At 38.2% G+C, this 26,723-nt stretch overlaps 1 protein-coding gene across 3 annotated transcripts in view; it reads left to right on the top strand.

Annotated features, from left to right (window-relative positions):
• Positions 1–3,162: 3,162 nt before the first annotated feature.
• uggt2 (UDP-glucose glycoprotein glucosyltransferase 2) overlaps positions 3,163–26,723 on the top strand; it is a 63,160-nt gene continuing 39,599 nt past the window's right edge. Inside the window, exons 1-23 of one of the 3 annotated variants that reach the window (XM_047370249.1) lie at positions 3,259–3,354; positions 3,452–3,504; positions 3,741–3,885; positions 5,044–5,126; positions 5,240–5,370; positions 7,217–7,329; positions 7,458–7,635; positions 9,843–9,939; positions 10,021–10,093; positions 10,937–11,037; positions 12,602–12,701; positions 13,158–13,218; positions 14,261–14,352; positions 14,466–14,616; positions 20,091–20,210; positions 20,407–20,492; positions 20,625–20,760; positions 21,002–21,133; positions 21,226–21,390; positions 22,779–22,902; positions 22,991–23,089; positions 25,380–25,474; positions 25,921–26,127. In XM_047370249.1, the coding sequence (XP_047226205.1) occupies positions 3,761–3,885; positions 5,044–5,126; positions 5,240–5,370; positions 7,217–7,329; positions 7,458–7,635; positions 9,843–9,939; positions 10,021–10,093; positions 10,937–11,037; positions 12,602–12,701; positions 13,158–13,218; positions 14,261–14,352; positions 14,466–14,616; positions 20,091–20,210; positions 20,407–20,492; positions 20,625–20,760; positions 21,002–21,133; positions 21,226–21,390; positions 22,779–22,902; positions 22,991–23,089; positions 25,380–25,474; positions 25,921–26,127 (2,469 nt within the window). In that variant the 5' untranslated portion in view covers positions 3,259–3,354; positions 3,452–3,504; positions 3,741–3,760. Of the gene's footprint in view, positions 3,355–3,451; positions 3,505–3,740; positions 3,886–5,043; positions 5,127–5,239; positions 5,371–7,216; positions 7,330–7,457; positions 7,636–9,842; positions 9,940–10,020; positions 10,094–10,936; positions 11,038–12,601; positions 12,702–13,157; positions 13,219–14,260; positions 14,353–14,465; positions 14,617–20,090; positions 20,211–20,406; positions 20,493–20,624; positions 20,761–21,001; positions 21,134–21,225; positions 21,391–22,778; positions 22,903–22,990; positions 23,090–25,379; positions 25,475–25,920; positions 26,128–26,723 lie in introns of all 3 variants that reach the window. The other 2 variants (XM_047370251.1, XM_047370250.1) reach the window with 2 other exon arrangements.

The following is a 26,723-nucleotide window of genomic DNA, read 5'->3' as shown; positions in this document are numbered from 1 at the left end:
GGGCATAGTCTGGACTGTTGTCTTGGGTGGTGTTGGAAGATTTGTACATGAATTATCATTGCTTAGTTTAAAAAGGTTCTTTATCCTTATAATTTACCATTAAAAGACATTTTCATTTATTTAGTTTGGTGAACTTTAATAGAAGGGGTTTGAATATGTTTCACATTTATTTTCGAAGTACTTTTATGAACTATTAACAGAATTGTCATCTTGTCTTAGAGTTGCATTTGAGTGGTTGCTATGCAGACTGAGCAGGAACTTGTGTGTGTGTGGAGGAGTTTGGGAAGCAGTCTGTTCACACCCCAGCCAATCTTCGTGTCCTTGGATGCCAGATGTGGACGTGTGTGCTGTATCAGTATCTGGCCAGAAACAGTTTTATCCAGTAAGACTTGTATTTGTGAAACTGTGTGTCCCACAAGGCTGTAACATGAGTGTTTTTTCTTTCTTTCTTTAATAAAAGGCTGTGACACAGGGCTGCTCCTCTGAGAGAATGGACTGTCTCTCCCTGGCCAGCCAAAGATAACTTTGACTCGCTTGTGTCTTCATTGCATAACTTCTCTGAGTTTATCAGTGACTCTAACTCTGACAGTGGTCTGCCTATCTCCACCAGCTGGTTGCCCCTCTGGGGTATTGGTACCTGGACCTGGGAGTATAAAGTGTATATGGGGAGTGCGAGTGAGTGTACGGCATCCATTCCGGTATGTCTTTACCTTTACGCTGGGCGTGTGGGTGTGAGTGTTTGTATGTGTAAGCGTAAGGATGGGAATGTGTGATTGTGACTTTGTGTGACTGTTTTTTCTCTCAGGTTGGGTCTTGGGCTGCCTCCTCTCCTGGATCATATGTGAGACCTGTTCCCCCATCACACTCCCTGCCGGTGGCTGGTGTCTCTGCCCACCGGTGCATTGGTAGTTCTCGGTATCCGAGGCTGGGTGCTTGGGTGTGTGCCAGCTCACTCCCAGTGGCTGCTGAGTGGGACCTGGGGCCCCCGGCTCTGTTGGGCCTCTGCTGGGGGGTGGTGTGCTTTTGGGTCTTGGGTTTCTGGATCCATGGCTGGATCTGCTCTGGCACAGCCGGCAGGGCTTGTGGTCTCATTGCTGCAGCTCCCTGGGGCTTCTGTACTGTGGCCGCTGGGTGGTACCCCCAGGGCTCTCCTCTGTGCTTCTTTGGGGGAGGTGCAATGATCCCGGCAAGGGTCCTCCAGGGGCTATTGAATATTCTTATGGAGAAACATATACACAAATGCGCCCACAGGAACACCTACAGGTGTTTGAATTCAGGTGTTTACAGATACACAGATATACAGATATACTCTAAGTTGAGCTGCGGTCGCCACTAATTACATCCTGTATTAATTTATAAACTGTACTTTTTAGAAATGTTGTTGTATATGCGTTTGTTGTTTGTCCCTGTATTTGATTTTCTTCTTTCTCTCTCTCTGTTTGCAGGTGCAGAAGCATACTCCTAGGGTGTTATCTTGTATTCTCTTCATCCTTTTTTCTTTCCTCTATTCTTATCTCTTCTCCCTTTTAACTTTTAGCCCCACCCCCGCCCCTCTCCCTTTCTTCTTTTTTCCCCTTTCGTTTCTGTCTAAGCAGAGAATTAAAAAGACGTAATACTCCACATGTGAAAGTAAATCTGTTGGGCTTTTTCTTGGCACTCAAAAATATGACTACTGTCAAAGCAGCATCTTGAAAAAAAATACCATGTTTTTATTTTAGTCGAATTGATTACTGCAAAAGTATGTCTAAAAAGTCAGTCACACAACTGCAGCTCATCCAGAACGTTGCTGCCCAAGTCCTCACTAAAACTAAGAAAGTAGACCAAATACAAGATTTGTTGGTATTATATCAACCTTCCAGACCACTCAGGTCCTCCGGTTCAAGTCTACTCCGCATCCCCAGAACCAGAACCAATCATAGAGAAGCAGCATTTAGTCCCCATGGTCCACTAATCTGAAATAAACTTCCAGAAAACTGCAAAAAATGCTGAAACCAAGAGATCCTTTAAAATCAAGGTTATAAACCCATTTGTTAGAGTTGCGTTTGACTGTTTAAACTGGTAACTGACACATCATTAATTTCAGCTTTAGGGTGGAGAAGGTGTATTAAGACCATCCATCCATTTTCTATATCCGCTACAAGATCATGGGGGAGCTGCTGCTTACCTCCAGCAGTCTATGGGCGAGAGGCAGGGCACACCCCGGACAGGGCAACACAGAGACACACGGGACAAACAACCATACACACCTAAGGGTGATTTAAGAAGACAATAGACCTAACAGTCATGTTTTTGGACTGTGGGAGAAAGATGGAAAGCCCACGCATGCACGGGGAGAACATGCAAACTCCATGCAGAAAAACCCCAGGCCTGGGAGTTGAACCCAGGACCTTCTTGCTGCAAGGCAACAGTGCTACCAGCTGCACCTGTATTAAGACCATTATATATTAAGTACCAAATCTCAGACATGTCACATGAACACATTATCTTCTTAGGTAACTTCTGTAATTATTAGGTCTAGACCTATATTTATAGCACATGAACTGGAGACTTCCTCAGTTGTATTTATTCAATTCTTGATATTATTATTATTATTATTGGTAGTATAAGTAAAGGTATTTGTGGTAAAAAAAAAAAAAGGCACCATACACTTGTTTAATTTATAAATGTAGCAACTCAGTGCAACAGTTTTGGAAGAATGCTGAGCTTACAAGATGGAAGAGTTTACAAATAGGCAATATTGCTCTTAATTTCAACCACATTCTGTTTTGTGATAACATTCCAAAAGACAATGGTATTTTGCCAATACTAATTACCCAGTGAAGAAACTGTGAACTAGATTCTGCTATTTAAAATAGATTAATCTCAGTTTAAGTTAATTTAATCTTACTATTTTAATTTTTTTGTATTTTTTAGTTTTTACGTTAGCAAAGAACTGTGGCATTGTGTATATTAGCGTCTCAGTGCACCATTTTACATGTACACATCGTTCAGCTCGCATGAGCTCGGCCACAACATCCCCTGGTGTTTTGGGAAAAAAATGTATGGGAATAATTTTCAGTCTATTTAGCTGTCTGCTGCTCTGCCAGAAAAAAATTCTAATTTTCACCGGCTTTTATTTCATCATGAACTTACTATCGCTTCTTCTAATAATTTAAACTCATGTGTTATACGTGCTTGAAAATAACTATGCGATATGTATTTATTTTTATTTTGGTCCAAACACGAATAACGGTTTGTGCGAGTGACGTACCACCTAAACCCCCAGTTGCACACTAGCTATTTGCGGCTAGCTTCTCAAAATACCAACGTGAAGCCCCCTTGCTTTGTATGGAAGCGGTGAGCATCAACAGCGAGGTTAGACTTTGTATTTCTATGGTGAATAATAGCAGTAACAGAGGTAATGTACACTGTAGTTAATGGCAGTTATTTTTTTCTTACATTTTTATTTCAGAGTAACGATGCTCGTTTCCAGTCTGAAGCTGAGCTAACTTCAGTCTGTTCCCTGTATGTAGTAGCTGTTGTTTTATTATTACACGTATAACTTAATACATGTAACAAAACAACTCAAGTGTTGCTAACACCTACCACTGTCCGAATAAGAAAGAGTTTGAACGCCTGTATTTTAGTCGTGTTTTGTTTTCTTTGTCCGCTAAACGTTTTACAGTAACTACGTGGCACTGACAGGCACTTTTTCAAAGACAGACGAACTGAGCTCACGGCGGTGTGTTTGCACCCGTTAGGTTCATGTCCCTCCGTGATAATGAAGAAGGTTTTACTGCTGTCCCTGTTGCTGCTGGGCATAAATCAGGTTATAGCAGCTCCCAAAGGCGTCACGGCGAGCCTTAAAGCCAAGTGGAGCATGACCCCCTTCCTCCTGGAGACAAGGTACATTAGTATTCACTGGCAAAACACCATGAAATCTCCATAAATTTGTAATAAATAACACCAAATCCACGTTGAAGTCTTAACTGTAAGCCATACTTTTTGATCATAATTTATTATTCCATAGTGTCTTCTTTATAATAATTGTTAGTTTAGCAATAGACCTAGAAGATAAAAAAAGAATCTCCTCTTACAACTCACTAGATTCTTCTCACAGTTTAAGGACATTATAATTTATGAACTGACTCTATGTGTTAATAGTTGCTTGTCTCAATTCAGTTCAGTTTATTTATATATCCGCAAATCACAACAGATTGTCTCAAAACACTTTACAAGCAGGTCCAGCTAAGTTAAAGCTTTAAATTGAGGGATGGACCAAATACTGCTATCAAGGTTTATTGTTACAGCGATGATATTGCCTTTATGGATCACAGAGTAACACACCACTGTCCCTCCTTTGTATTTTGCTGCACACTGCTAGCCAGCTTGCTGAAGTACAGCTACTGCATTTCCCTTGGTTCCAACATTGACAAAATGTCATTATTAGATTACTGCCAGTGTTACTCTGCGAAAGAGCATAATGGGAAAAAGATATTCTGCCCAAACTATGAGTTTTAATTCTTCTTTTAACTACGTGTTGAATCAAATGAGCAATAAATAAATGTTATAGATAATGATAAAATAAACTGTGTGATTATGTTATAATTTTTTAATGGCAGCAGGGATAATTCTTTTTTTGTGTTAAAAGTAAAAGCAAAATTTATTGTTTTTGTTCAAAATATTTGGTAAATACTAAAACGCTGTGAAACCACAGTGTTCTTACTCTGAGTTTTCACACAGTGGGAATCTCAAACTGGCCCATGCCAATCCTGGATAGGACCGGCAAAAATATTTCTAATATTTTAATACCAAAACGTGTTTTCTTGTTTTTATATTCATTTAGTTTGATGTGAGTTGTACATGCCAAAACAGACAGCAACTTAGTCAGTTGCTTTTACAAAATGTACATAAAACCATGGAAAATTAGGACATAAAGCAAATAAAATTAATGTCAGCATCGGTAAACCCCCCCCCAAACATGTTTTAATAAATTGTGCCTTTTAAGTTATCAGAAAATGTTGCAGTTACTAAGTTATGCGTAATTTATTTATTTTTATGCAGTGAGTTTATTGGAGAAGATGGGGATGAAAAATTCTGGCACTTTGTTGACACTGTTAAGGAACTTACTGTTTACAAGCAAGGAGGTTTGTGTTTTTAAAGTTCTTCATTAAGGGCCTTGAATTATTATTCTAGACGCTATTCAGCCATTTATCTGGACTTCTAAAAGGCTTCATTATTACCAATGTTGATCTTTCAGAATCTGTGCGCTCATATTACAACTTGATCATCAAAAAAGCAGCTCAGTTCCTCACAAATCTTCAAGTGAATCTCCTCAGATTTGCTCTGGCCTTGAGGTCCTACTCACCAGCTGTCCATGCATCTCAGCAGGTATGAATTGTTGTGGAATATACAGGGGTTGGACAATGAAACTGAAACACCTGGTTTTAGACCACAATAATTTATTAGTATGGTGTAGGGCCTCCTTTTGCGGCCAATACAGCGTCAATTCATCTTGGGAATGACATATACAAGTCCTGCACAGTGGTCAGAGGGATTTTAAGCCATTCTTGCAGGATAGTGGCCAGGTCACTACGTGATACTGGTGGAGGTAAACGTTTCCTGACTCGCTCCTCCAAAACACCCCAAAGTGGCTCAATAATATTTAGATCTGGTGACTGTGCAGGCCATGGGAGATGTTCAACTTCACTGGTTCATCCTTCTTGGTGGTATGCTGACATTACCATGGATACCGTGGCTCTTGATACATCACAAAGACTTGCTGTCTTGGTCACAGATGCGCCAGCAAGACGTGCACCAACAATTTGTCCTCTTTTGAACTCTGGTATGTCACCCATAATGTTGTGTGCATTTCAATATTTTTAGCAAAACTGTGCTCTTACCCTGCTAATTGAACCTTCACACTCTGCTCTTACTGGTGCAATCAATGAAGACTGGCTACCAGGCTGGTCCAATTTAGCCATGAAACCTCCCACACTAAAATGACAGGTGTTTCAGTTTCATTGTCCAACCCCTGTAAACTGTTATAGCTATTCATTTAAAGAAAAATTTTTTTATTATGTGGTGTTTTTAATTTTAAGCATTACCATTTACTGGTACTACTTCAGTTGTTCAACTGCAAATACAGTAACAATCAAGGCTTTTTTGGCTTCAGTCAAATTCTATTGAATTTCTTAAATATTGGCTTTAGCTCCTTTAGCTCTAATCGTAAGATATCCTTTTAGGTGCACTTTAGGTGTGAATGTTTTTAGGAGGTTCAGTTTGTATAAATCTCAGACATTTTAGCTTTAATGCTCCTGACTGTTGAAGTGAGATTGAATACTATGCTGAGTTTAAAAAAAAAACTGTCTGAGGCCTTTAGAAGAACGATTGTAGTGGCCACAAAATAATGTGAAATGAGCATCTCCACTGTACGTTAAAAGAAGTCTTCAAAACATTGAAACGTCATCACAGGACCTACAGTAGGACCTTGCTACTGTTTATTTGAAGGTGCATCCCTGTACAATCAGAAAGACATTGCACAAATTTAACTTTCATGTAAGGAGGAAATCTTTGCACCTCAAATATACCTTTAAAACCTTCAAGGACTCGCTGAGTCAAAGCCCAGATCTTGATTTGAATGAGATGCTGTGGGTTGACTTGAAACAGACATCCAAGAAGCTCCTCAAACATCTTACAGCTGAAAGTGAAGAATGGGTCAAAGTTGCCTCAGGCCAATGTCAGAAGCTGGTAAAGTTCTGCAAAAAGTTATTTCAGCTGAAAAACTTTCGTTTTGGATTTCACAGAAGTAGGAGAAAACCAATATAATGAGTGTGTTTTATTTTCAAAGTTTATGTATCTTTAGAACAAAGTTGAGATCTGGCTTCACTCTCAGGGTAAATACGTGAAATCTGTGTGAAAAATAAAGAGAGCTTCCAGAAAAAGGTTGTTTTAGCTTTTAGATATTCTTTAGTGTGGCTCTGATAATTCAGAACAATCTTAGGTATATTCATTATGGTTGCATTGATACTGTGGTTATTCAGAGAGTGGTTTCATAGGAAAAAATGTGGAGTACAATGAAGGTTTTTTATCAAGATGTTTGTTAATGATTTGTGGAAAGAAGGTCTTATTTAACAACTTGTTATAATTTTCTTTTGAAGATCATATACATTTGGATAATGACTTGTCTTTTTTTTAATAGGGCTAAGACGGCTAATTTTTGTTGTGCTTTGAACAGATAGCCAGTGATGATCCTCTGCCTCAGGCTTGTCCTGCCTTTGTTTCTGTCCACGGTCAACATAGCTGCAGCACCAAGGACATCAAGAAGCTCCTTAAGGCAGCAGCGGGCCGGTAATGTGCAATGTAGCTGTTTTTGATGATAAATAGAATCAAGGAGAGAACAGAAAAGTAACATTTCCGTTTCCCGAGGGATTCACTGACTCAGAAATCTTTTTATCAACTTTCCGAAATGTTTGCAGGCCAAAACCATACTTGTACAATAATGATCACACATATCCAGGAGTCAATAAAACGGACGTGCCTGTTGTGATCCTCTATGCTGAAATCGGAACCAAGAAGTTCAACTCATTTCATAAGGTGCTGTCGGAGAAGGCTGAAGAGGGCGCGCTTGTGTATGTTCTGCGGCATTTTGTAGCGGTGAGTAGTTGGATGATAATTGTCTTTGCTGTTTGCAACATGATTTTTACAAACTATCTTTATATTAAACCCGCATTTTATACAATGAAAATTATTAAAACTTACTTTTACATGGTTAAACTACAGACAGCTCTAATAATGTATGAAGCCAAAAAAAACCTAACTGCCAGGGGGTTTACAGAATGCACTTTATTATTTTATGATTGTTGTTATTATTTTTCTCTTTTTGTTGTTTTTAATTCTAAATTTTAACTAAAATTAAGTTTGTTTTTCTTACTGAATAAGAAGTGATGGGGATAATGTCGCAGGAGAAGGGGTGGGTTAATAAAAGTTTATACAGTACTGTGCAGAAGTTTTAGGCAGGTGTAAAAAAATGCTGTAAACAAAGAATGCTTTCAGAAATATAAATTATGAATGTTTACTTTTATCAATTTACAAAATGCTAAGTGAGCGAACCCAAACATGCAGCCAAAGCCATTACAAACTATCTTCAGCGTAAAGAAGAACAAAACTCACTGGAAGTGGTGGTGTGGCCCCCCCCCAGAGCCCTGATCTCAACATCATGGAGTGTGTTTGGGATGACATGAAGAGACAGAAGGATGTGAGAAAGCCTCCATCCACAGAAGATCTGTGGTTAGTTGTTTAGAACAACCTACCAGCCGAGTTCCTTCAAAAACTGTGTGCAAGTGTACCTAGAAGAATTGATGCTGTTTTGAAGGCAAAGGGTGATCACACCAAATATTGATTTGATTTAGGTTTCTGATTGATTGATGAAAATAAATGATTAACACTTCCTTTTTTGAAAGCATTCTTTGTTTCCAGAATGTTTTCACACCTACCTAAAACCTTTGCACAGTACTGTACTTCTGCTCACTCCTTTGAGCTTGAGAATATTCTATACTAGTAAATATTGCTGTTATTATCTGCTGTTACGTGTAATAAAATGTAATGAAATGAAATGTTGATCTAATGGACAGAAAATGTTTTATTGGTGCAGGGAAGTTATTTTTATTTTACAATCAGTTTTTCTAAACAAAACGAAAATATCAGGATATCCATATAATTAATAGATATTGTGATGACAATCTGCATTGCGATATACCCACCCTTTCTGATCTATAACATCTTCAGCACTATCATTTGTGTCCAGTGAGGGCATCTTTCAACAGCCTAGATATTTATTGCCATGCAGTGCAATAAATTCTGACACTTATGACGTAATAACAAATAACAAATCCTTTATTTGAAATAGTGTAGTATTACTATTCCAAACACTAGTATTGCAATAATTTTATAATTTTAATATAATGTACAGCGGTTTTTCATTCACACAGCCAATAAAGCATTAAATATATTTATCTTTGGGCCACATGTCATCGACAGTGTCAGTAAAAGTGCAGCATGTTGCTACCATTTCTACAGTGTTCATTTGACAAGATATCATTTATTGAAACAGCTAAGAGGGTCCGTTTTAAGATTGAAGTGAAAAATGAGCTAAATGTAAGAGAATAACACCTTCACTGGCTAGTGATCCAGTTCCACTTTGTCACTTTAGACAAGGAAGGTTCATCTGACTTCTGCTTTGTTCTGTTAATCTCTTAAAAATGATATGTAATTTGCTTGGGCCTTTTACAAGTAGAACATCTGGGTTTAGCAACTTTCTCAGTCAAAAGAGAAATCTTTGCTCTTGCTTCTACAAAAATAGTCTTGATCATATAAAACCTTTATGACCCTATGAAAACATACATGCATATGTAAAATATACATGTTCTGAATCCGGTTTGGTTGTGAGATGAAAAATTTAGTTTAAATTTTAGAACTTTGAAAACTGAAAAACTTCCACAAAAGAAAGAAAGAAAACACATAGATTGCAGCTATTTGCCATAGAAACCAGAGACATTGTAGATCAGGTCATAATTGAAAAGATTGTGTCTCGTTACCTTTACATGTTAAAATTTTTTAGCTTGATCCATGCTACTTTTAAAGGAGCAGATATAAATTGAATATCAGTCTGCATAATGACAACGAGTTTATCTCAGGAAACTGAACCTTCTATATGAAGTACTAAACTATAATTTTGGTGTTTTGTGTATCTTGGCAGGTCTATAAAGCGGCCTTTTGTGCAAGAAATCTTCAGTGTTGACTAGTATAATCACAGATAATATACATACAAACCAATATGCGTCCTTTTGCTTTCATTGCTGCAGAAACCAAAGCCTCAAAGGGTGTTTTTATCAGGGTATGGTGTTGAGTTGGCCATCAAAAGCACAGAATATAAAGCTGTGGATGACACTGAAGTTAAAGGTGAGTTGGTTGCTTATCGGACAGTGTTTACTAGATCCTGCCGTGTTTATGCTAATTTGGGACATGCCTGTCATTTTGTAGATTCAAAGACGGTCATAAATGCCGCAGAAGACAACAATGATGAAGTGCAAGGTTTCTTTTTTGGAACATTAAAGTAAGTCTCTTGTATCATATTAAGAGTCCTAAATGTTTAATCTGCTTTAGTTTCTGGTATTTCTGGCTTCTGGTTCAGAAAACTCTTCAGTTATTTTAATCATGAAAGGAGTGGGATTCTAATATTGAGTTCTTTTATACTTTGAATAAATGATATTTCTGCATACCAGTATTTTTTATGAAGATAGTCTTTTCATAATTATTTAGCTGGAATATATTATTGAAGTTGAACAATTGTGTAGTTAAGTAATTGTAAGTTGTCTGTCTGACAGTGTTTATGGCCTAAAGTGGAGTTAAAACAGTTAATTCTTGGGAACTCTATAATGATCCCTTATTTGCCTTAGATATGACTTTCCAGAGGGGCAGTGATCCCAAACACAATTAAGCAGAAGCATGGTTGAGAAAATCATGAAATGTCCCAGAATGGTGGTCTTCATGACTAGATTTAAAATTGGTTGAAAGTCTTTGGTAGGTTTAAAGGACTCTACTTGCGGCACCGAAGCTGTAAACATTACAAAGGCAAAGACTCAGTTGAAAAACCTAAGAAGCGTGTTGGCACTTATGAAAATGTTTGAAGTTTTGAAAGCTAAACGATGTTCCACAATGCATTGACTGCTATTTGAACAATTCTGCATATGCTTATGTGCTAACTCGTTTAAAAAAAATATTAAGTCACCTTCTGATGTCAAAATATCTGTTTAATGTTTTTTTTTAATTTATTGTCCTTATCTTTCATTAACATCACTGCAATGTAATTTGAAATAAGGTTTGAATATGTGTGATTCCAGCTGTAGTTTAAATGAAAAAAGTAAGATTTGCTTCACGTTCCTCTGCTTGTCTTTAGGAAAACTCACCCTGAGCTCCAGGAGCAACTTGGGGAACTTCAGAAACATCTCCTGGAAAGTACCAATGACCTGGCCCCTCTCAAAGTGTGGGAAATGCAAGGTGATAGACTGAAATCTATCTGTTATCGTACACTAGTAACAGTTAGTATTTTTGTTAGCATTTCTTCTACACTGGTACTGAAAGTAAGATTTACATTGTGTTAGATATTTTTTAATACTGTTAATGCAAAAAATAAAAATGTTAATGATAGTCTGGGTTAAAGTGGAGTGATTCCTCTTTTATTTTTCACAATACAAGATGTTTTTTGTTTTGCTAATTAGACAGTTTCTATATAAAAACCAAGAAAGTGTTAAGTGCATAATTCACATATTCTTTCCTCATGCTATCTAAAGCATGTAGCTGTATGACGCGTTGATCTTTGTGATCACTGATTTTCAACACATTATTCATTCATTGGTGTGAAAAAGTGTTTGCCCACTTCCTGATTTCTTATTTATTTTGCACGTTTGTCACACCTGTGTTTCAGATCATCTTAACTAATTTAAATATTAGTCAAAGACAACACAAGTAAACACAAAATGCAGTTTTTAAATGAAGGTTGCAGCAACAACAGCAATCAAGCGTTTGTGATAACTTGCAACGAGTCTTTTACAGTGCTGTGGGGAAATTTTGGCACACTCATCTTTGCAGAATTGTGGTAATTTTGTGTTTAATTGTTTTGTCTTTGACTAATGTTTTAATTTCTTTGAGGATCTGAAAAACCTAAGTTTGACAAACATGCAAAAAAATAAAAATAAGAAATCAGGAAGGGGACAAACACTACACCACAGTACTTGGGAAAACTACTTGGGTAAATTAATTGCTCTGAATTTATTTTGCTAACCAGTGAAAATCTTTTGTTTGTATTATCTGCCAAAAGTGTAAAATTTACTTTGTGCACCTACCTTTTTTGCACTCTTTGTGTTTGGGGCTGTTTAGCATACAATTCCAACACGGTCATCCTCTAAATTCAGCTGACTCTAGACATTGTTGGTACGGCAACTGACTTTTAGTCACAGTCTGTTTAGTGAGTGAAATAAAGAAGAACTGATACATTAGGTCATATTCAGAATTTGAAATATATTCAGAAGGTATTATATAAAGATTTCCATAAATCTAACTTTTATTTGAGGGATTGTTGATGTTCACATAATGAGAATATCTAGTCAGTTCTTGGTGACAACAGGGTCAGTATATGTGCAAAAGAGAAAAACTGCTAGAGCTCTGTATGATTAACATTCAAAACATTTTCAAGCAAGAAAATAAAGCAATCCTGTCACGAGATGTCTGAATTAGTAAACTTATTAAATGAGACAATTTAGTGGAGCTCATTAAAAATATATATCCTGCTATGGTATACATTGTTTAAATAACTCCATGTTAGAGACATTTTGGTCCATAGGTGAAAATCACAAATTTTTATTTTTTTGGAGTTCAGTTTTGCACTAAATCTTAAAGCAAAAGCATTTAACATGATCAAATCAGAAAATCAATTATTATTCCTGCTGTTGGTAAAATAATAATAAAAAAAAAAATTAATAAAATATATGATATTAATTATCACAGTTGTAATAAGGCATTTATGGTGCAATTGTGAGTTCTACATATTGTTTTTTTTCTCCAGATTTAAGTTTTCAGGCTGCTGCTAGAATCATGTCTGTGCCTAAATTCGAGGCTCTAAAGGTCATGCGAGACCTCAGTCAAAACTTTCCAAGCAGAGCAAGGTAAGAAAATTTGTTTTGTTTCCTTCTTAGTCTGGTTGACTGGCCGGGGCATTGGTCCCATTCCAAAATCCATATCACATCCTCGCTCTCTGTTACAGATTGCAAATCTAAGCACTATCAATGCTTGTTAAAGTGCACATGAAATATTTTCAAATATAAACCCTTTTTATTTGGTTATCATTACTTTCTGTCTCCTTCTTGGGACCTATAAATATACATTGTTCTCTTATACAGAGATCTAATCAGCTTTTCTTGATGTATGCGTGTTTTGGCTCAAGCAGCTTGTAAAAACAACAGAAAGTGCTGAGTAAGAGTTGAGTGTTTACAGGCAGTGGGCTGCAAAGGCACCAACTACAGGGGCCCACAGGTTTTTGGAGATTAAAACTGGCATTTTACAGCTGGCTGGGGATGTGTTAAAAGCTGATGGTGACTGTACATGTTTTACTGTTCCCACAGATCACTGACAAGAGTGGCCGTAAAACAGGAAATGAGAAAAGAAATTGAGAAGAACCAAAAGGTGTGAAATCATAAGCATTGTTTCTGCATGAGAGTGCAGGTGGTAGCTTTGAAAACATCTGTTGCACAGGTTTTGTTTTAGTGAACCAGCTTCTAATGTGTAATTTAACTTCTTACTGTTATTGTCTTTAAAGTCCTTGTTTACACTTTTTTCTGTCTACTTTAAGTATTCAAATATCTTCATATTTTCTAGTTAAAAGATCAGTCAATGATGTTAGTGTGATGGCCCTCACACTGGACTAAGAACGCAACACAGCAGTAAAAATCCATCAGTAAGTGGATGGTCTTTGCAGAGTCTTGGAAAGGTATTCTGGATGCACTAATTTCCTCTGCTGAGATCACTGTCACACATCTGCAGGGAACCAGGTAGCATGGCAGGTGGCCTGCACGCACCTTTCTTGATCGTTCATCTTCAAGTTTGAAGGAGGAGTGGTCACACTGCCATTATACCAATGCTGCATTCTCATCACACCAACATTGGGCTGGCAGCTCCCCTAGAATTATAGTATGCTGTCGGTGCAGCTGCTATGCACACCGTGACCCAGCACTGCTCTGTCTGCAACCAAAAGGACCCGAGCTGATGAAACAAACTTTAAAACCGTAGGGATGTCCTGATGAAAAATTTTAGTGGTTTTAAAACTTATTTTCTCAAATGTTTGAATACCTTGAGGCTGATAACCATCCCATATCTTGTCCTGATGGTGTTTTTATTCTCTATGGCATAGTTGAAACTGATGATGTAGGCACAGAAACTCATGTTTTAGTGAAATTCCCAAATGGGAACTTCTGCACGGTGTACATTGTAGAAGGATAGCCAAAAAAGCAGGAGTGAAAAACATTCGTTTTTTTTACTGCTAGTACTACGAATGCAGTAGAGCTTTGAGTTCGTTCACACTGGGATTTGGTTTTCCAGATTAACTTTAATACGGCTATGTTAGAGCAGTCTTAGAAGTCCTGGGAACTGGAGCCTTTTTAATCCACTGTGAAGGGAGACTTATTAAAGAGTTTTGACATTTAACTGATGCATTAACTTTGTTTTACAGCATCTCGGTGAGACGATGGGCATTCAGCCGGGAGACGGGGAGCTCTTTATAAACGGACTACACATTGATCTAGACATTCACAATCCTTTTAGGTAGAAACGTTTTGGACACAGTCTAACTCTACAACAAGCTTCAAGCTCTATACAAATCCATTGTAGTAAAGTAAAAAAAACAACTAACCACCATTTTCTTTTAATACTCTCAGCATTTTAGACATCCTTAAAGAAGAGGCCAAGGTCTTAGAGGGGCTACATAACTTAGGCATTAAGGGAGAACATCAAGTCAAGCTGCTTAGGTTACCTGTGAACACCGTGGATGACAGCTATGCCTTGGATATCCGACATCCAGCTATAATGGTGAGTCCTGTCCAGTTTAATAACTTTTCTGGCCCATCAGCGGTCTTGTCAAATCAACTCTGAGGGTACTCTCTTTTTTCGTGGTCTTAGACAGGGGTGTGAATGAGATTTGTCATGAGAATACTTCTGCTCAAAGCCTGAAACTTTATTTTTTAACCAAAAAGGAAACCAAGACAGGCCTCCCAAAAAATACATTGCATTTTTAATTTGCTTCCTTTGGCTGGTTTATACCCTGGTAACTATTACATTGTTTGAAAGTAAGATAAAGCTTGTCTACATTTAATCAACCTTTTTGTTGGTGCTTGAGCTTGTATTGTTCTGTCCCTGAAAACCTGGATAGATACATATCTTCAAAAGTTTTACATTTTACAGGTAAGAATTTCATCTTTGGTTTTAAAAGTTTTTAAGTAATTATTTTTTCTCATAATAGTTTAAAATGCCCGCATTGCTTATTTTTCTATGTTAAATGTTTTGCAAAACCTGTCAATCAATATATTTTTGTCCACAACTGTCATTATGTACAGGTCCTTCTCAAAATATTAGCATATTGTGATAAAGTTCATTATTTTCCATAATGTCATGATGAAAATTTAACATTCATATATTTTAGATTCATTGCACACTAACTGAAATATTTCAGGTCTTTTATTATCTCAATACGGATGATTTTGGCATACAGCTCATGAAAACCCAAAATTCCTATCTCACAAAATTAGCATATCATTAAAAGGGTCTCTAAACGAGCTATGAACCAAATCATCTGAATCAACGAGTTAACTCTAAACACCTGCAAAAGATTCCTGAGGCCTTTAAAACTCCCAGCCTGGTTCATCACTCAAAACCCCAATCATGGGTAAGACTGCCGACCTGACTGCTGTCCAGAAGGCCACTATTGACACCCTCAAGCAAGAGGGTAAGACACAGAAAGAAAGTTCTGAACGAATAGGCTGTACCCAGAGTGCTGTATCAAGGCACCTCAGTGGGAAGTCTGTGGGAAGGAAAAAGTGTGGCAGAAAACGCTGCACAACGAGAAGAGGTGACCGGACCCTGAGGAAGATTGTGGAGAAGGGCCGATTCCAGACCTTGGGGGACCTGCGGAAGCAGTGGACTGAGTCTGGAGTAGAAACATCCAGAGCCACCGTGCACAGGCGTGTGCAGGAAATGGGCTACAGGTGCCGCATTCCCCAGGTCAAGCCACTTTTGAACCAGAAACAGCAGCAGAAGCGCCTGACCTGGGCTTCAGAGAAGCAGCACTGGACTGTTGCTCAGTGGTCCAAAGTACTTTTTTCGGATGAAAGCAAATTCTGCATGTCATTCAGAAATCAAGGTGCCAGAGTCTGGAGGAAGACTGGGGAGAAGGAAATGCCAAAATGCCAGAAGTCCAGTGTCAAGTACCCACAGTCAGTGATGGTCTGGGGTGCCGTGTCAGCTGCTGGTGTTGGTCCACTGTGTTTTATCAAGGGCAGGGTCAATGCAGCTAGCTATCAGGAGATTTTGGAGCACTTCATGCTTCCATCTGCTGAAAAGCTTTATGGAGATGAAGATTTCATTTTTCAGCATGACCTGGCACCTGCTCACAGTGCCAAAACCACTGGTAAATGGTTTACTGACCATGGTATCACTGTGCTCAACTGGCCTGCCAACTCTCCTGACCTGAACCCCATAGAGAATCTGTGGGATATTGTGAAGAGAACGTTGAGAGACTCAAGACCCAACACTCTGGATGAGCTAAAGGCCGCTATCGAAGCATCCTGGGCCTCCATAAGACCTCAGCAGTGCCACAGGCTGATTGCCTCCATGCCACGTCGCATTGAAGCAGTCATTTCTGCAAAAGGTTTACCGACCAAGTATTGAGTGCATAACTGTACATGATTATTTGAAGGTTGACGTTTTTTGTATTAAAAACACTTTTCTTTTATTGGTCGGATGAAATATGCTAATTTTGTGAGATAGGAATTTTGGGTTTTCATGAGCTGTATGCCACAATCATCCGTATTAAGACAATAAAAGACCTGAAATATTTCAGTTAGTGTGCAATGAATCTAAAATATATGAATGTTAAATTTTCATCATGACATTATGGAAAATAATGAACTTTATCACAATATGCTAATATTTTGAGAAGGACCTGTATTTGCAATAACTGACGATGATCCATTTATGTCGCTGTGGAGGAATTTTTGTTCACTGTCCTGTTTTTGTTCAAAATAGAGCCAATCTGGAAGACTTTTAAACATGAATGGCCTGTTAAAGGTCATGCCACAGCATCCCAACTGGATTTAGGTGTGGACTTTGACTTAGCCACTCAAAAAACCTTCATTTTTAACCCATTTACATGTCAGCTTTGGGTTATTGTCCTGCTGCGCAACCCAAGTGCACTTGAGCTTAAGGTGGACCAGACATTTTCCTCCAGGATTTTGTTCTAGACGGCAGAATTCATGGTTCCACCAATTACGGCAAGCGGTCCAAGTCCTGAAGCAGCAAAGCAGCCCAATACCATCACATAACCAGTTAGTTTATGTAAGCCGTACCATTTGCCATTTCACAAAATATTACTCCCAAACATCTTGGGGATCATCAAGATGTTTTTCGATAAACATGCCTTTGTGTTCTGTTTGGTCAGCAGTAGTTTTCCTCCTGCAACTCTTCCAAAGTTGGCATTTTTGATCTCTTTTTTTGGTCTCTTTCCTGTTGTATCATGAACTGGCTTTGACTGAGGCAAGTGAGGCCTGCATTGCTTCTCCTGGATGAGTTCTCAATGCGCACTTGGAGTAATTTAGGTTGGCTAGCCACTCCTCGGAAGGTTTACTATTGGCAAAAAAGCAAAAACAAAAAAAAACTTTAAGGGGGCATATACTTTTTCACACCATAGTAAATACTTCAGTTAAGATTAAATAAACATCTATAGTGAACATGCATATTCACAAGGCAAGGAAATGAATGATTTTGCTCAAATTTACATCCATTCAGACCACTAGGAAGGATAGGGAGAATTAATAAGAACCTGGTCTGCTGTTGCAGTATTGAAACTATGGGTCCTTTCACAACTGCCACTTTTGGTTTGATTTAAATGGACCAGAGTTCGTTTTTCCTCTTGGTCTGGACCTTTTGTGCAGGTGTAAATACACTCAAGCGAATCCTGGTCCGGACCGAACAACGGGGCCGAGATCCACTTTTTGAGCTGGTCTCGACCCGCTTACAAACGGACTCTGGTGCGGTTCGCTTGTGGTGTGAATATGAAATGGCCCCAATCCGACCCAACTACAGAAAACACATGTCTCTTTGGACTTAACAAGCCACCGTAGCCGGTAGCAAAGATGTACAGTGGGGAGCACAAGTATTGGATACAATGCTGATTTTGCAGGTTTTCTACCTTAGTCTTTACTTTTTATTATAGGTACTCTTCAACTGTGAGTGACAGAATCTAAAACAAAAATCCAAAACATCACAGTTTGTGATTTTTATTTAATTAATTTGCATTTTATTGCATGACCTATGTATTTGATCACCTAACAACCAGTAAGAATCCTGGCTCTCACAGGCCTGTTATTCTTTAAGAAATCCTCCTGTTCTCCACTCATTAGCTGTATTAACTGCACCTGAACTTGTTATCTGTATAAAAGACACCTGTCCACACATTCAATCAAACAAACTCCAACCTCTCCACAATGGCCAAGACCAGAGAGCTGTGTGAGGATATCAGGAATAAAATAGTAGACCTACACAAGGCTGGGATGGGCTACAGGAAAATAGCCAAGCAGCTTGGCGAGAATGCAACAACTGTTGTTGCAATTAAAAGAAAATGGAAGAAGTTCAAGATGACGGTCAATCTCCCTCAGTCTGGGGCCCCATGCAAGATCTCACCTCATAAGGCATCAATGATCATGAGGAAGGTGAGGGATCAGCCCAGAACTACACAGCAGGACCTAGTCAATGACTTGAAGAGAACTGGGACCACAGTCTCAAAGAAGACCATTAGTAACACATTACGCAGCCATAGATTAAAATCTTGCAGCGCATGCAAGGTGCCCCTGCTCAAGCCACCACATGTCCAGACCCGTCTGAAGTTTGCCAACGACCATCTGGATGATCCAGAGGAGGAATGGGAGAAGGTCATGTGGTCTGATGGGACAAAAATAAAGCTTTTTGGTCTAAACTCCACTCGCCATGTTTAGAGGAAGAAGGAGGACGAGGACAACCCCAAGAACACCATCTCTACCGTGAAGCATGGAGGTGGAAACATCCTTCTTTGGGGATGCTTTTCTGCAAAGGGGACAGAAGGACGACTGTATCGTATTGAGGACAGGATGGACGGGGTTGTGTATCTGGAGTTCCTAGCCAACAACCTCCTTCTCTTAGTAAGGGCAATGAAGATAAGTCGTGGCTCGGTCTTCCAGCATGACAACGACCCGAACTAGGGTCAACTAAGGAGTGGCTCCATAAGAAGCATCTCAAGGTTCTGGAATGAGGTAGCCAGTCTCCAGACCTGAAACAAATGGAAAATCTTTGGATAGAGCTGAAAGTCTGTGTTGCCCAGCGACAGCCCTGAAACCTGAAGGATCTGGAGAAGATCGGCATGGAGGAGTGGTCCAAAATCCCTGCTGCAGTGTGTACAAACCTTGTCAAGAGCTATAGGAAACGTCTGATATCTCTAATTGCGAACAAAGGTTTCTACACCAAATATTAAGCTTTGTTTTTCTGGTGTATTAAATACTTATGTCATGCAATAAAATGCAAATGAATTACTTAAAAATCACACAATGTGATTTTCTGGATTTTTGTTTTAGATCCCGTCACTCACAGTTGAAGAGTACCTATAATAGAAAAAATAAGGACTTCTACATGCTTTGCAAGTGGGGAATCCTGCAAAAATTGGCAGTGTATCAAGTACATGTACCCACATACCCCACCCTACATTGTACTGAAATCATACCTGATCAGCTGTATGTGGAGTAGCAACGCTGCTACCGGCCTGTTGGGTCTGTGCTCTGTCCCACCCCCGTCATTTCTGTCCAATGGGAGCAATGGTTGTCACCTGCGTGCCTTTACAAGTAATAGTTCATTTGCGAAAAGTACAATGTGAAAGCAAACCACTCCAAATGAAAAAAATAAAGTCCACTTTGGGTCCGGACCAAAAACAAGCGGACCAAAGAACTTTCCTTGTGTGAATACACCCTTATAAATTCCATCGGCCCAAAATTGGATCAGTACCACAACAAATGAAATTAAGGTGCAGTATGAAGTTTTTAGAAAATAGTATACAGTTCCAATTAGTTTAATCTGCCTAATTACCAAACTTAAGCGTAAATAATTTAGTTTGTGAGTGTGAGATGGTTTGTTTGCGGGTAGAAAATAGAAATGGGACGAAATGGGTATGAAATGGGGTATTTTTGGTGTAAGGTTGAATTGACCTGAAGCCCACTTAAACACTGGATATTTTTCAACAAGCTTTGTATTTGTTATGTATCTTCCAGTGGATGAATGACATTGAAAATGACCAGATGTACCACAGCTGGCCAGCAAGTGTGCAGGAGCTTCTCAGAGCCACCTTTCCTGGTGTCATCAGACAGATCAGACGTAATTTCTTTAACCTGGTAAGGACGAAGATTACAGCTGAGAACTGGCTAATTGGGTTTTTAGGATTTTGTATTTGTACAATATTACAGTTAACACAGTTGGACACAATGCAATGAAATACAACAAAACTAAAAACTGATACTAAATTGCCTCAAAGTGATCCATTTTCAGTTTATTTTTTCTCTTTGTAAAAATTTATGCTTTTGTTGTTAGGTTCTGTTTTTAGACCCACTGCAGGAAGAAACAGTTGAGCTGGTGAAACTAGCAGAGCTTTTCTACAAGCATAAAATCCCCCTGAGGTTAGTACTGTCATTTCTCACACTTATCCACATGTTTATGTGGTCTGCTCTCAGCATTTTATAATCTGTACCAGGTAGTGATTCTTGTCTCACCTGCAAATTGAATACTTGTTTTGTCCCCTGCTTCCAAAGAATTGGATTTGTGTTTGTTGTCAACACCAAAGATGAGATTGATGGCTTCTCAGACACAGGAGTTGGATTTTACCGGCTATTGAATTACATCGCGGACGAGTATGATTTATCCCAGGCTGTGATGTCTATAGTCTCAGTAAGTATATCAAACATATAAATCTCTGGTTTTAGCAAGCGTTTCCTGCCAGCTCATGTCTTCCTGTTCCTCTGAGGTTTAGTGCTTTACTGTGCTTTGTTTTATCCTATAGTTTCGAAGCATTCTAGATTAGATTAGATTTGGCTATCAGCATTTTTAGACAGTGTTAGAAATCATTGAGAGTGGCAGACATCCAAGGACACTGATGGTGAGGTCTGAACTGTTTTACCACCTCTTGCAGCTGTACAGCAAAGTAGATGTGGGAGAAACACTGTCTGCTGAAACCATATCTGCTTACCTGAAGAGAAAATATCCAAAAACCAATCAAGAAAGGATTTTGGGAGCAGATTCTGAATATGATTATAAAAGAAAGGTAGAATAGCAAATTTGAATTGATAAAACAGTTACATTTCAATCTATAATTAGTGAAGTCAGAAATTCAGTCAACATTTTCTTTGTCCCCAGGATGGTGCTCTCTTCTACAGGAAAAGTGGTCTGGGTTCCTTGCCTCTGGCATTATTTAATGGAGTTCCTCTAAACCCAGATGAAATGGACCCAGAAGATCTGGAGACCATAATCCTGCAGCGCATAGTGGACACCACTGCTGGCTTTCAGAGAGCCGCCTTTATGGTATGACTCACTCTTGAAATTCAGTATATAAAACCTTTTTATATCATGAAGTACATCTTTTAGAGTAATTAGTAAACACAAATAGACATAAGAGAGCAGTGCATCGAAGTACTGCTCGTAAACTACATGATTCATTCCAAATTGGTTATAAAAGATTAATCTCTCACTGTCTCACTTGGTCAGATTCTTGGTCTGGGACCTCCAAAGGACAAAGTCATCAAAAAGAAGAAACGTTACTGTAGCTTCAGGATTAACATATACCTGCAACAACAAAGAGAAGCTAAAATTGAAATTTTAAAATAGCATTTCAGATTTAATTTGAGGTATTTCTAAGAGTTGCTTGGAGAACCTAACAAAAGAAAACAAAATATTATGTCCCTGAAATTACAAAATGCATACTTCCCTTTGTAGTAATGTTTCTGGGTGATACTGTATTAAGCAGACATTGAGCGTACTGGCTTTTCTGCCTAATTAGCTTTTTTCATTACATTTAGGGGCAGCTGAACAATACTGCATTGAAATTTAGTTAAAACAGTCTGATATAATTTATGACGTTTCTTTCAGATTTTTTTATTTTAATTAGTAAAGTAGATTGAAAATAAAAAACAGTTACTTCAGAGCTGCACAATATATTCAATCGTAATCATTATTGCCATATCAGTGTGGACAGCTTGGATTCAATGTTTGGTAGGTTTGTTTTAGTGCCATTCAATTTCTGCATGTCAGTAATAATTTTGGACTGTTGGAAAGACTTCTACGGCTTTTGATGCAAATCCTTGATGTACGTCTTTTTTAGTGGTCATACGCTTGGTGGGGACATCATTATTATTATTATAACTAATTTAACCAGGTAGATCTCGGTAAGATTAAAAATCTCTTTTTCAAGAGAGACCCGGCCAAGAATGGCAGCAACACATTACCAATTATAAATCCACAGACATCAAAGCAGAATTTAAATACATCATAAATAAAGAAAAAATAACAGAAAGAAAAACACCCATAAAAGTAAAAACAGTCAAAACATTTACAAACTGATTAAGAATGGCCTTAAAAGGGACAGCACTGTAGGTCTCCGTTTTTGACCCTTGAGTAAATATTAGTGCATCCTGTGTGTAGTTGTTGTAAGCTTTGACTTTGATTAGGGATTATGCAAAAAAAAGATAAAATCTATTAGTCAACAGAAATGTCTTTACTTAATTACCACTGAAAAGCTTCCTTTGTTTTTAAGACTTAAATAAAAAATCCTGGCGATTTGAAGACAAATCTCTTGAGCTTCCCACATTGTTGTATAAACTTCACTTTATGTTTGTGTTACAGTTATGAAACACTTCACTTTACTAAATCACTAAATTACACAAATTTCTTTTCTTTCTACTTTATCTTCACAGGGTCAATTAACAGAAGGTTCAGATGTGGTGGACTATCTAATGGAGCAGGCTAATGTGGTTCCCAGGATGAATCAACTCATTTTAGGCACTGACCGAAAATACCTCGACTTGACCGGGAAGCCAGGTGAATTGTGCTGTTCAACTTACATTGTCTAGTATTGGTTCACTGTCTAGGTTCCTGTCATGTTAAAGTTTGTTTCTGTTGCTTGCAGTTGCAGATGATTGGGAGGACACAAATATGTTTTCATACTTGGACTCTAAGGACAAAACTGCTGTGATCGCTAAAAGAATGAAGTATTTCACAAATAGGGGTAAGTAGTAGGATTATTTTTCTTTGCCATCACTTTGATCAATTCATACCATTTCTTTTGTTTCTCCTTAAACTACGGTACATAAAGTAGAGCTGGAGTACACTGCTTTAAGGGTGTATAACAAACCGTAACGGATCTTTGTTGAAACAGACAGGTTGATCCTGCTGCAAAGTCACTGCTGGCTCTTTTAAATGGCATTCGGTCAGCTTGCTAAATGGTTCTCTGAGGTGCTTTTGCTGCACTGGCTTAAAGTGTCGCTTCAGTGGGGATGTGGAAGCTGATTGCCTTTCTTCTTCTGTGGACTGGCTGATGAGCCAAAAAACCTACTTTCTGTTTGGCTGGGGTCTGACAGGGGGCTCATATAAATTGCTCAGCTCTGCCCAGTGTCTGAATATCCGTTTTGCTGAAAATCAACCCGATTACTTAGTTTAATATTTTTAGTGTAATTCACACTCACCATGACTGTAACTCACTTTCTTGTAAACATGGGCAAGTTTAGACTTTGCAACTCAACACTGGAACTTAAATTCATGGATTTTACAGTCCTAATAACTTACTGGTGGTATGATGGTACAAGGTACACACGTGTACTAAACCAATGCTAAGTAGACACGCAAAACACTTTATGTGATGACCTGAGTGCCCAATTCTACATTCCCCACTGCACAACTTCGAAAAAGTAAAAACAAAGCAGAGAAAACTTTGAAATATCACTAAAATCTGCTATTTGGAAACTTTTTAGTTTCTCATTTATTTACATTTAGCTTTTAAAATAACAGTGAAGTCCATAAATAGAAAGACACCACAGAAAACGCTTCTCTTTGCCAAACACCTGCAAGACACCAAAATTAATACAAAGGCCAAAATATACCAATCTGTTTCACCAGGAGTTGGCTGCTCAGTCAGCTCAGTCTTCATGGTTTTGTGGCTCATGGGTCCAAACAACAGCATCATCATTCTCTTAATTGCTCCTGATCTGTCTGCCAAAAAATTCATTATTCTGGCTGTAGTTGTTGATTGTTGACTTATTAGCAGAAATCCATTATGCCTCGTTATACGCCGCCCGCCGCTTGTAACCTTAGGCGAGTTTTCGGCTATATCCGTTTCCCTTTCATATATTTGTTCAGTTTTCTTTTAAACCAGATGACAAACTGTTTAGCTAGTGTCAAAATCTTTGTTGGTCATAAATACACAAAATATTGAAAGAGTTTCATAATGGTGAGAGAAGCCCATTAATTAGCCCTAAAAGAATAGTCTGGCCATCCTCATGCTATTATAGTACCAACCATATAACCATGTCAAGGTGTGGAGAAATTACCTCTTTAGGTCGGTATTGGCATCTAATGGTGTTAGCATACGTACTTTGGTCTGCAATGGTTGTGGGGTGTGTTCTGTGTGTAAATTTGAACTAAATAGAAATCCACTGGGTTTATAATTGGTAGATCGGATGCCAAATGGTGAAGCTTTACAAGGTTTAATGTGTGCTTTGAGCATTTTTAAGCAGTTTTTGCAGGAGCTGCTTTTGTTCTGTTGGTCATGACAATACAGTTATGTCAGTGGAACTTTGATATTGTAAAAAAAACTTATATTGTCTGTGTTTTTGACATTGTTTAAACATTTTTGCTGGTCTGCATATAATAATACAAATCTTTACAAAACATAAGCGCACATAATTTTCATTAAAGTTGACGAGCAGAAGGAGAAGCTTTCAAAACAACCATGAGTATTTCCTATTGGTCTGCTGTCCCCAGAGTTTACAGAAACTGCTGATGACAAAAAAAGTATATAAACAAGAATCATTCAGTAATTATCTGCCATGCAAGCAAAATGTCCTGGCATTTAGAAGTTGACAGTTTGCAGATACCAGAGGAGCTCCAGCAGTTTAGTTAAACAGAGCTGAGCATCATTTTATACTGAGTTTACTAATTACAGGTTGGCTCCACTAATACAATAAACATCAGAATCTGGACTCTGATGGAAGAAAAGGTTGCAATTTTATTAATGTAGCTTGGACCTGTATCTTTAAAGGGTATTGTAAGGATTTGGTCTTGATATTTTATGCAAAGAAAGGAATAAATAGAAAGCATGGTTGCTTAAAGTAGAAATAAAGATGTTATCAAGTGTATCATAGAATGCTTCTGTGTCATTTATAGGAATTAGCAAAAACCACCAAATCATCTGCTAAGAGGTTAAAGGTTACACACATTACACATTACAACATGATGTGTTAAGATCCATATAGAGCTAAATTTCTTTAGAATAAATTTGTTATTTGATTTTTTTCATTTAGATGCGGATGGGATAACTGCAGTGACCATGTGGGTAGCTGCAGATTTTGAGAAGGTTTCAGGGCGAAAACTGTTGCTCAATGCTTTGAAACATGTGGTAAGTATAGTTCACACATTATTTATTTGTTTTTTATCATACGATTTTTACTATCATATGATTTTTACTATCATACTACTCTACTAATATTTTCATCTTGGGTAACCTTTGAAGTAAATTTACAGTAGATGTGACTATAGCTGCAAATCCTGATCATATAAAATCAGTGCCTTGCATACAAACCAAAGAAAGGGTGTGTCAGTTGGAATTCGGATTTAAGTCGACACATTAAGTAAAATGTGCTTTGTGTTCTTACAAAAATGATAAAAAACAAATGTATATGAAATGACATATTTATAGTTGATAATTCTCACAAAATAAGAAAGATAGCACAAAACAATCTCACTGTTTTGCCTGGTGCTTTGTCAAAGACGTTTCTTGTGTCTGGATAGATGAGAATCTGTGAAATTAGTGTGAATTATATCACTGTGTATGTGTGCGTGCAGAAGTCCAGTCCAGGCTTGCGTTTAGGGGTGATAGATAACCCCAGTGGAAAGCTCAGCGAAGATAACACTGTGCTGTACCGAGCTGTCTGGGCCTCTCTCCTAACTCAGAAGAATAAGGCTGCAGCAGAGTTTGCACAGAAACTCCTAAAAGAGGAGAGCAGCCAGCTCCTCCAGCAGGGGACTAAGATCAAGGACTTGGGGATAGAGGTAATTTTGATTTTCACTCATTTTACATTTGAACCCCTCCTTGACCTTCCTGCAGCAATCTGGACATAGAGACAAGCAAACAGCATCCATTTTCTGTTTGCATGTGTAGTGTTTTTTTCTAAAATCATATCTATAGTTTATTGACCCATTTTTCAATATGCCTGACTCATTTTCTATGATATACAACCTTCTTAATTTTATGAAAATAAATGTATATCTACTGCCTAGAGTATGAATCATTTTGGTCTTAACCGCATCTAACCTGGCAGTTTTCAGTATGCTCACATCTTGCTAGTGCTGATAAGGTGTTCATGCAGAGCAGTTTGTTAAAGTGCTAGGCTAATGATAGCGTGTTGTTTTTATACAACTTGTTGATAATTAGGTGTTGAACTTTGTTATGAATGTTGTCTTTAATGAGTAGTGTTTCGGCTGCTCTATTCGCAGCTCTTCGTCATGCTGTGCATATCTGAGCACAGCAGGTGACATGACGGAGAGAGAGAGCTGCCACAGCTGTCTTTCACTGTGAATGTCATTGTAGAGGGTGGAAAAACACTGATATAGATTTACAAGGTGTTCACATGAAAATAGCCCACGAT

This window comes from Girardinichthys multiradiatus, chromosome 7, assembly GCF_021462225.1.
Source record: "Girardinichthys multiradiatus isolate DD_20200921_A chromosome 7, DD_fGirMul_XY1, whole genome shotgun sequence".
Taxonomy (NCBI): Eukaryota; Metazoa; Chordata; class Actinopteri; order Cyprinodontiformes; family Goodeidae; genus Girardinichthys; species Girardinichthys multiradiatus.
The sequence above is the reverse complement of the archived record's forward strand: the minus strand, read 5'-3'. Positions and strand labels throughout refer to the sequence as shown.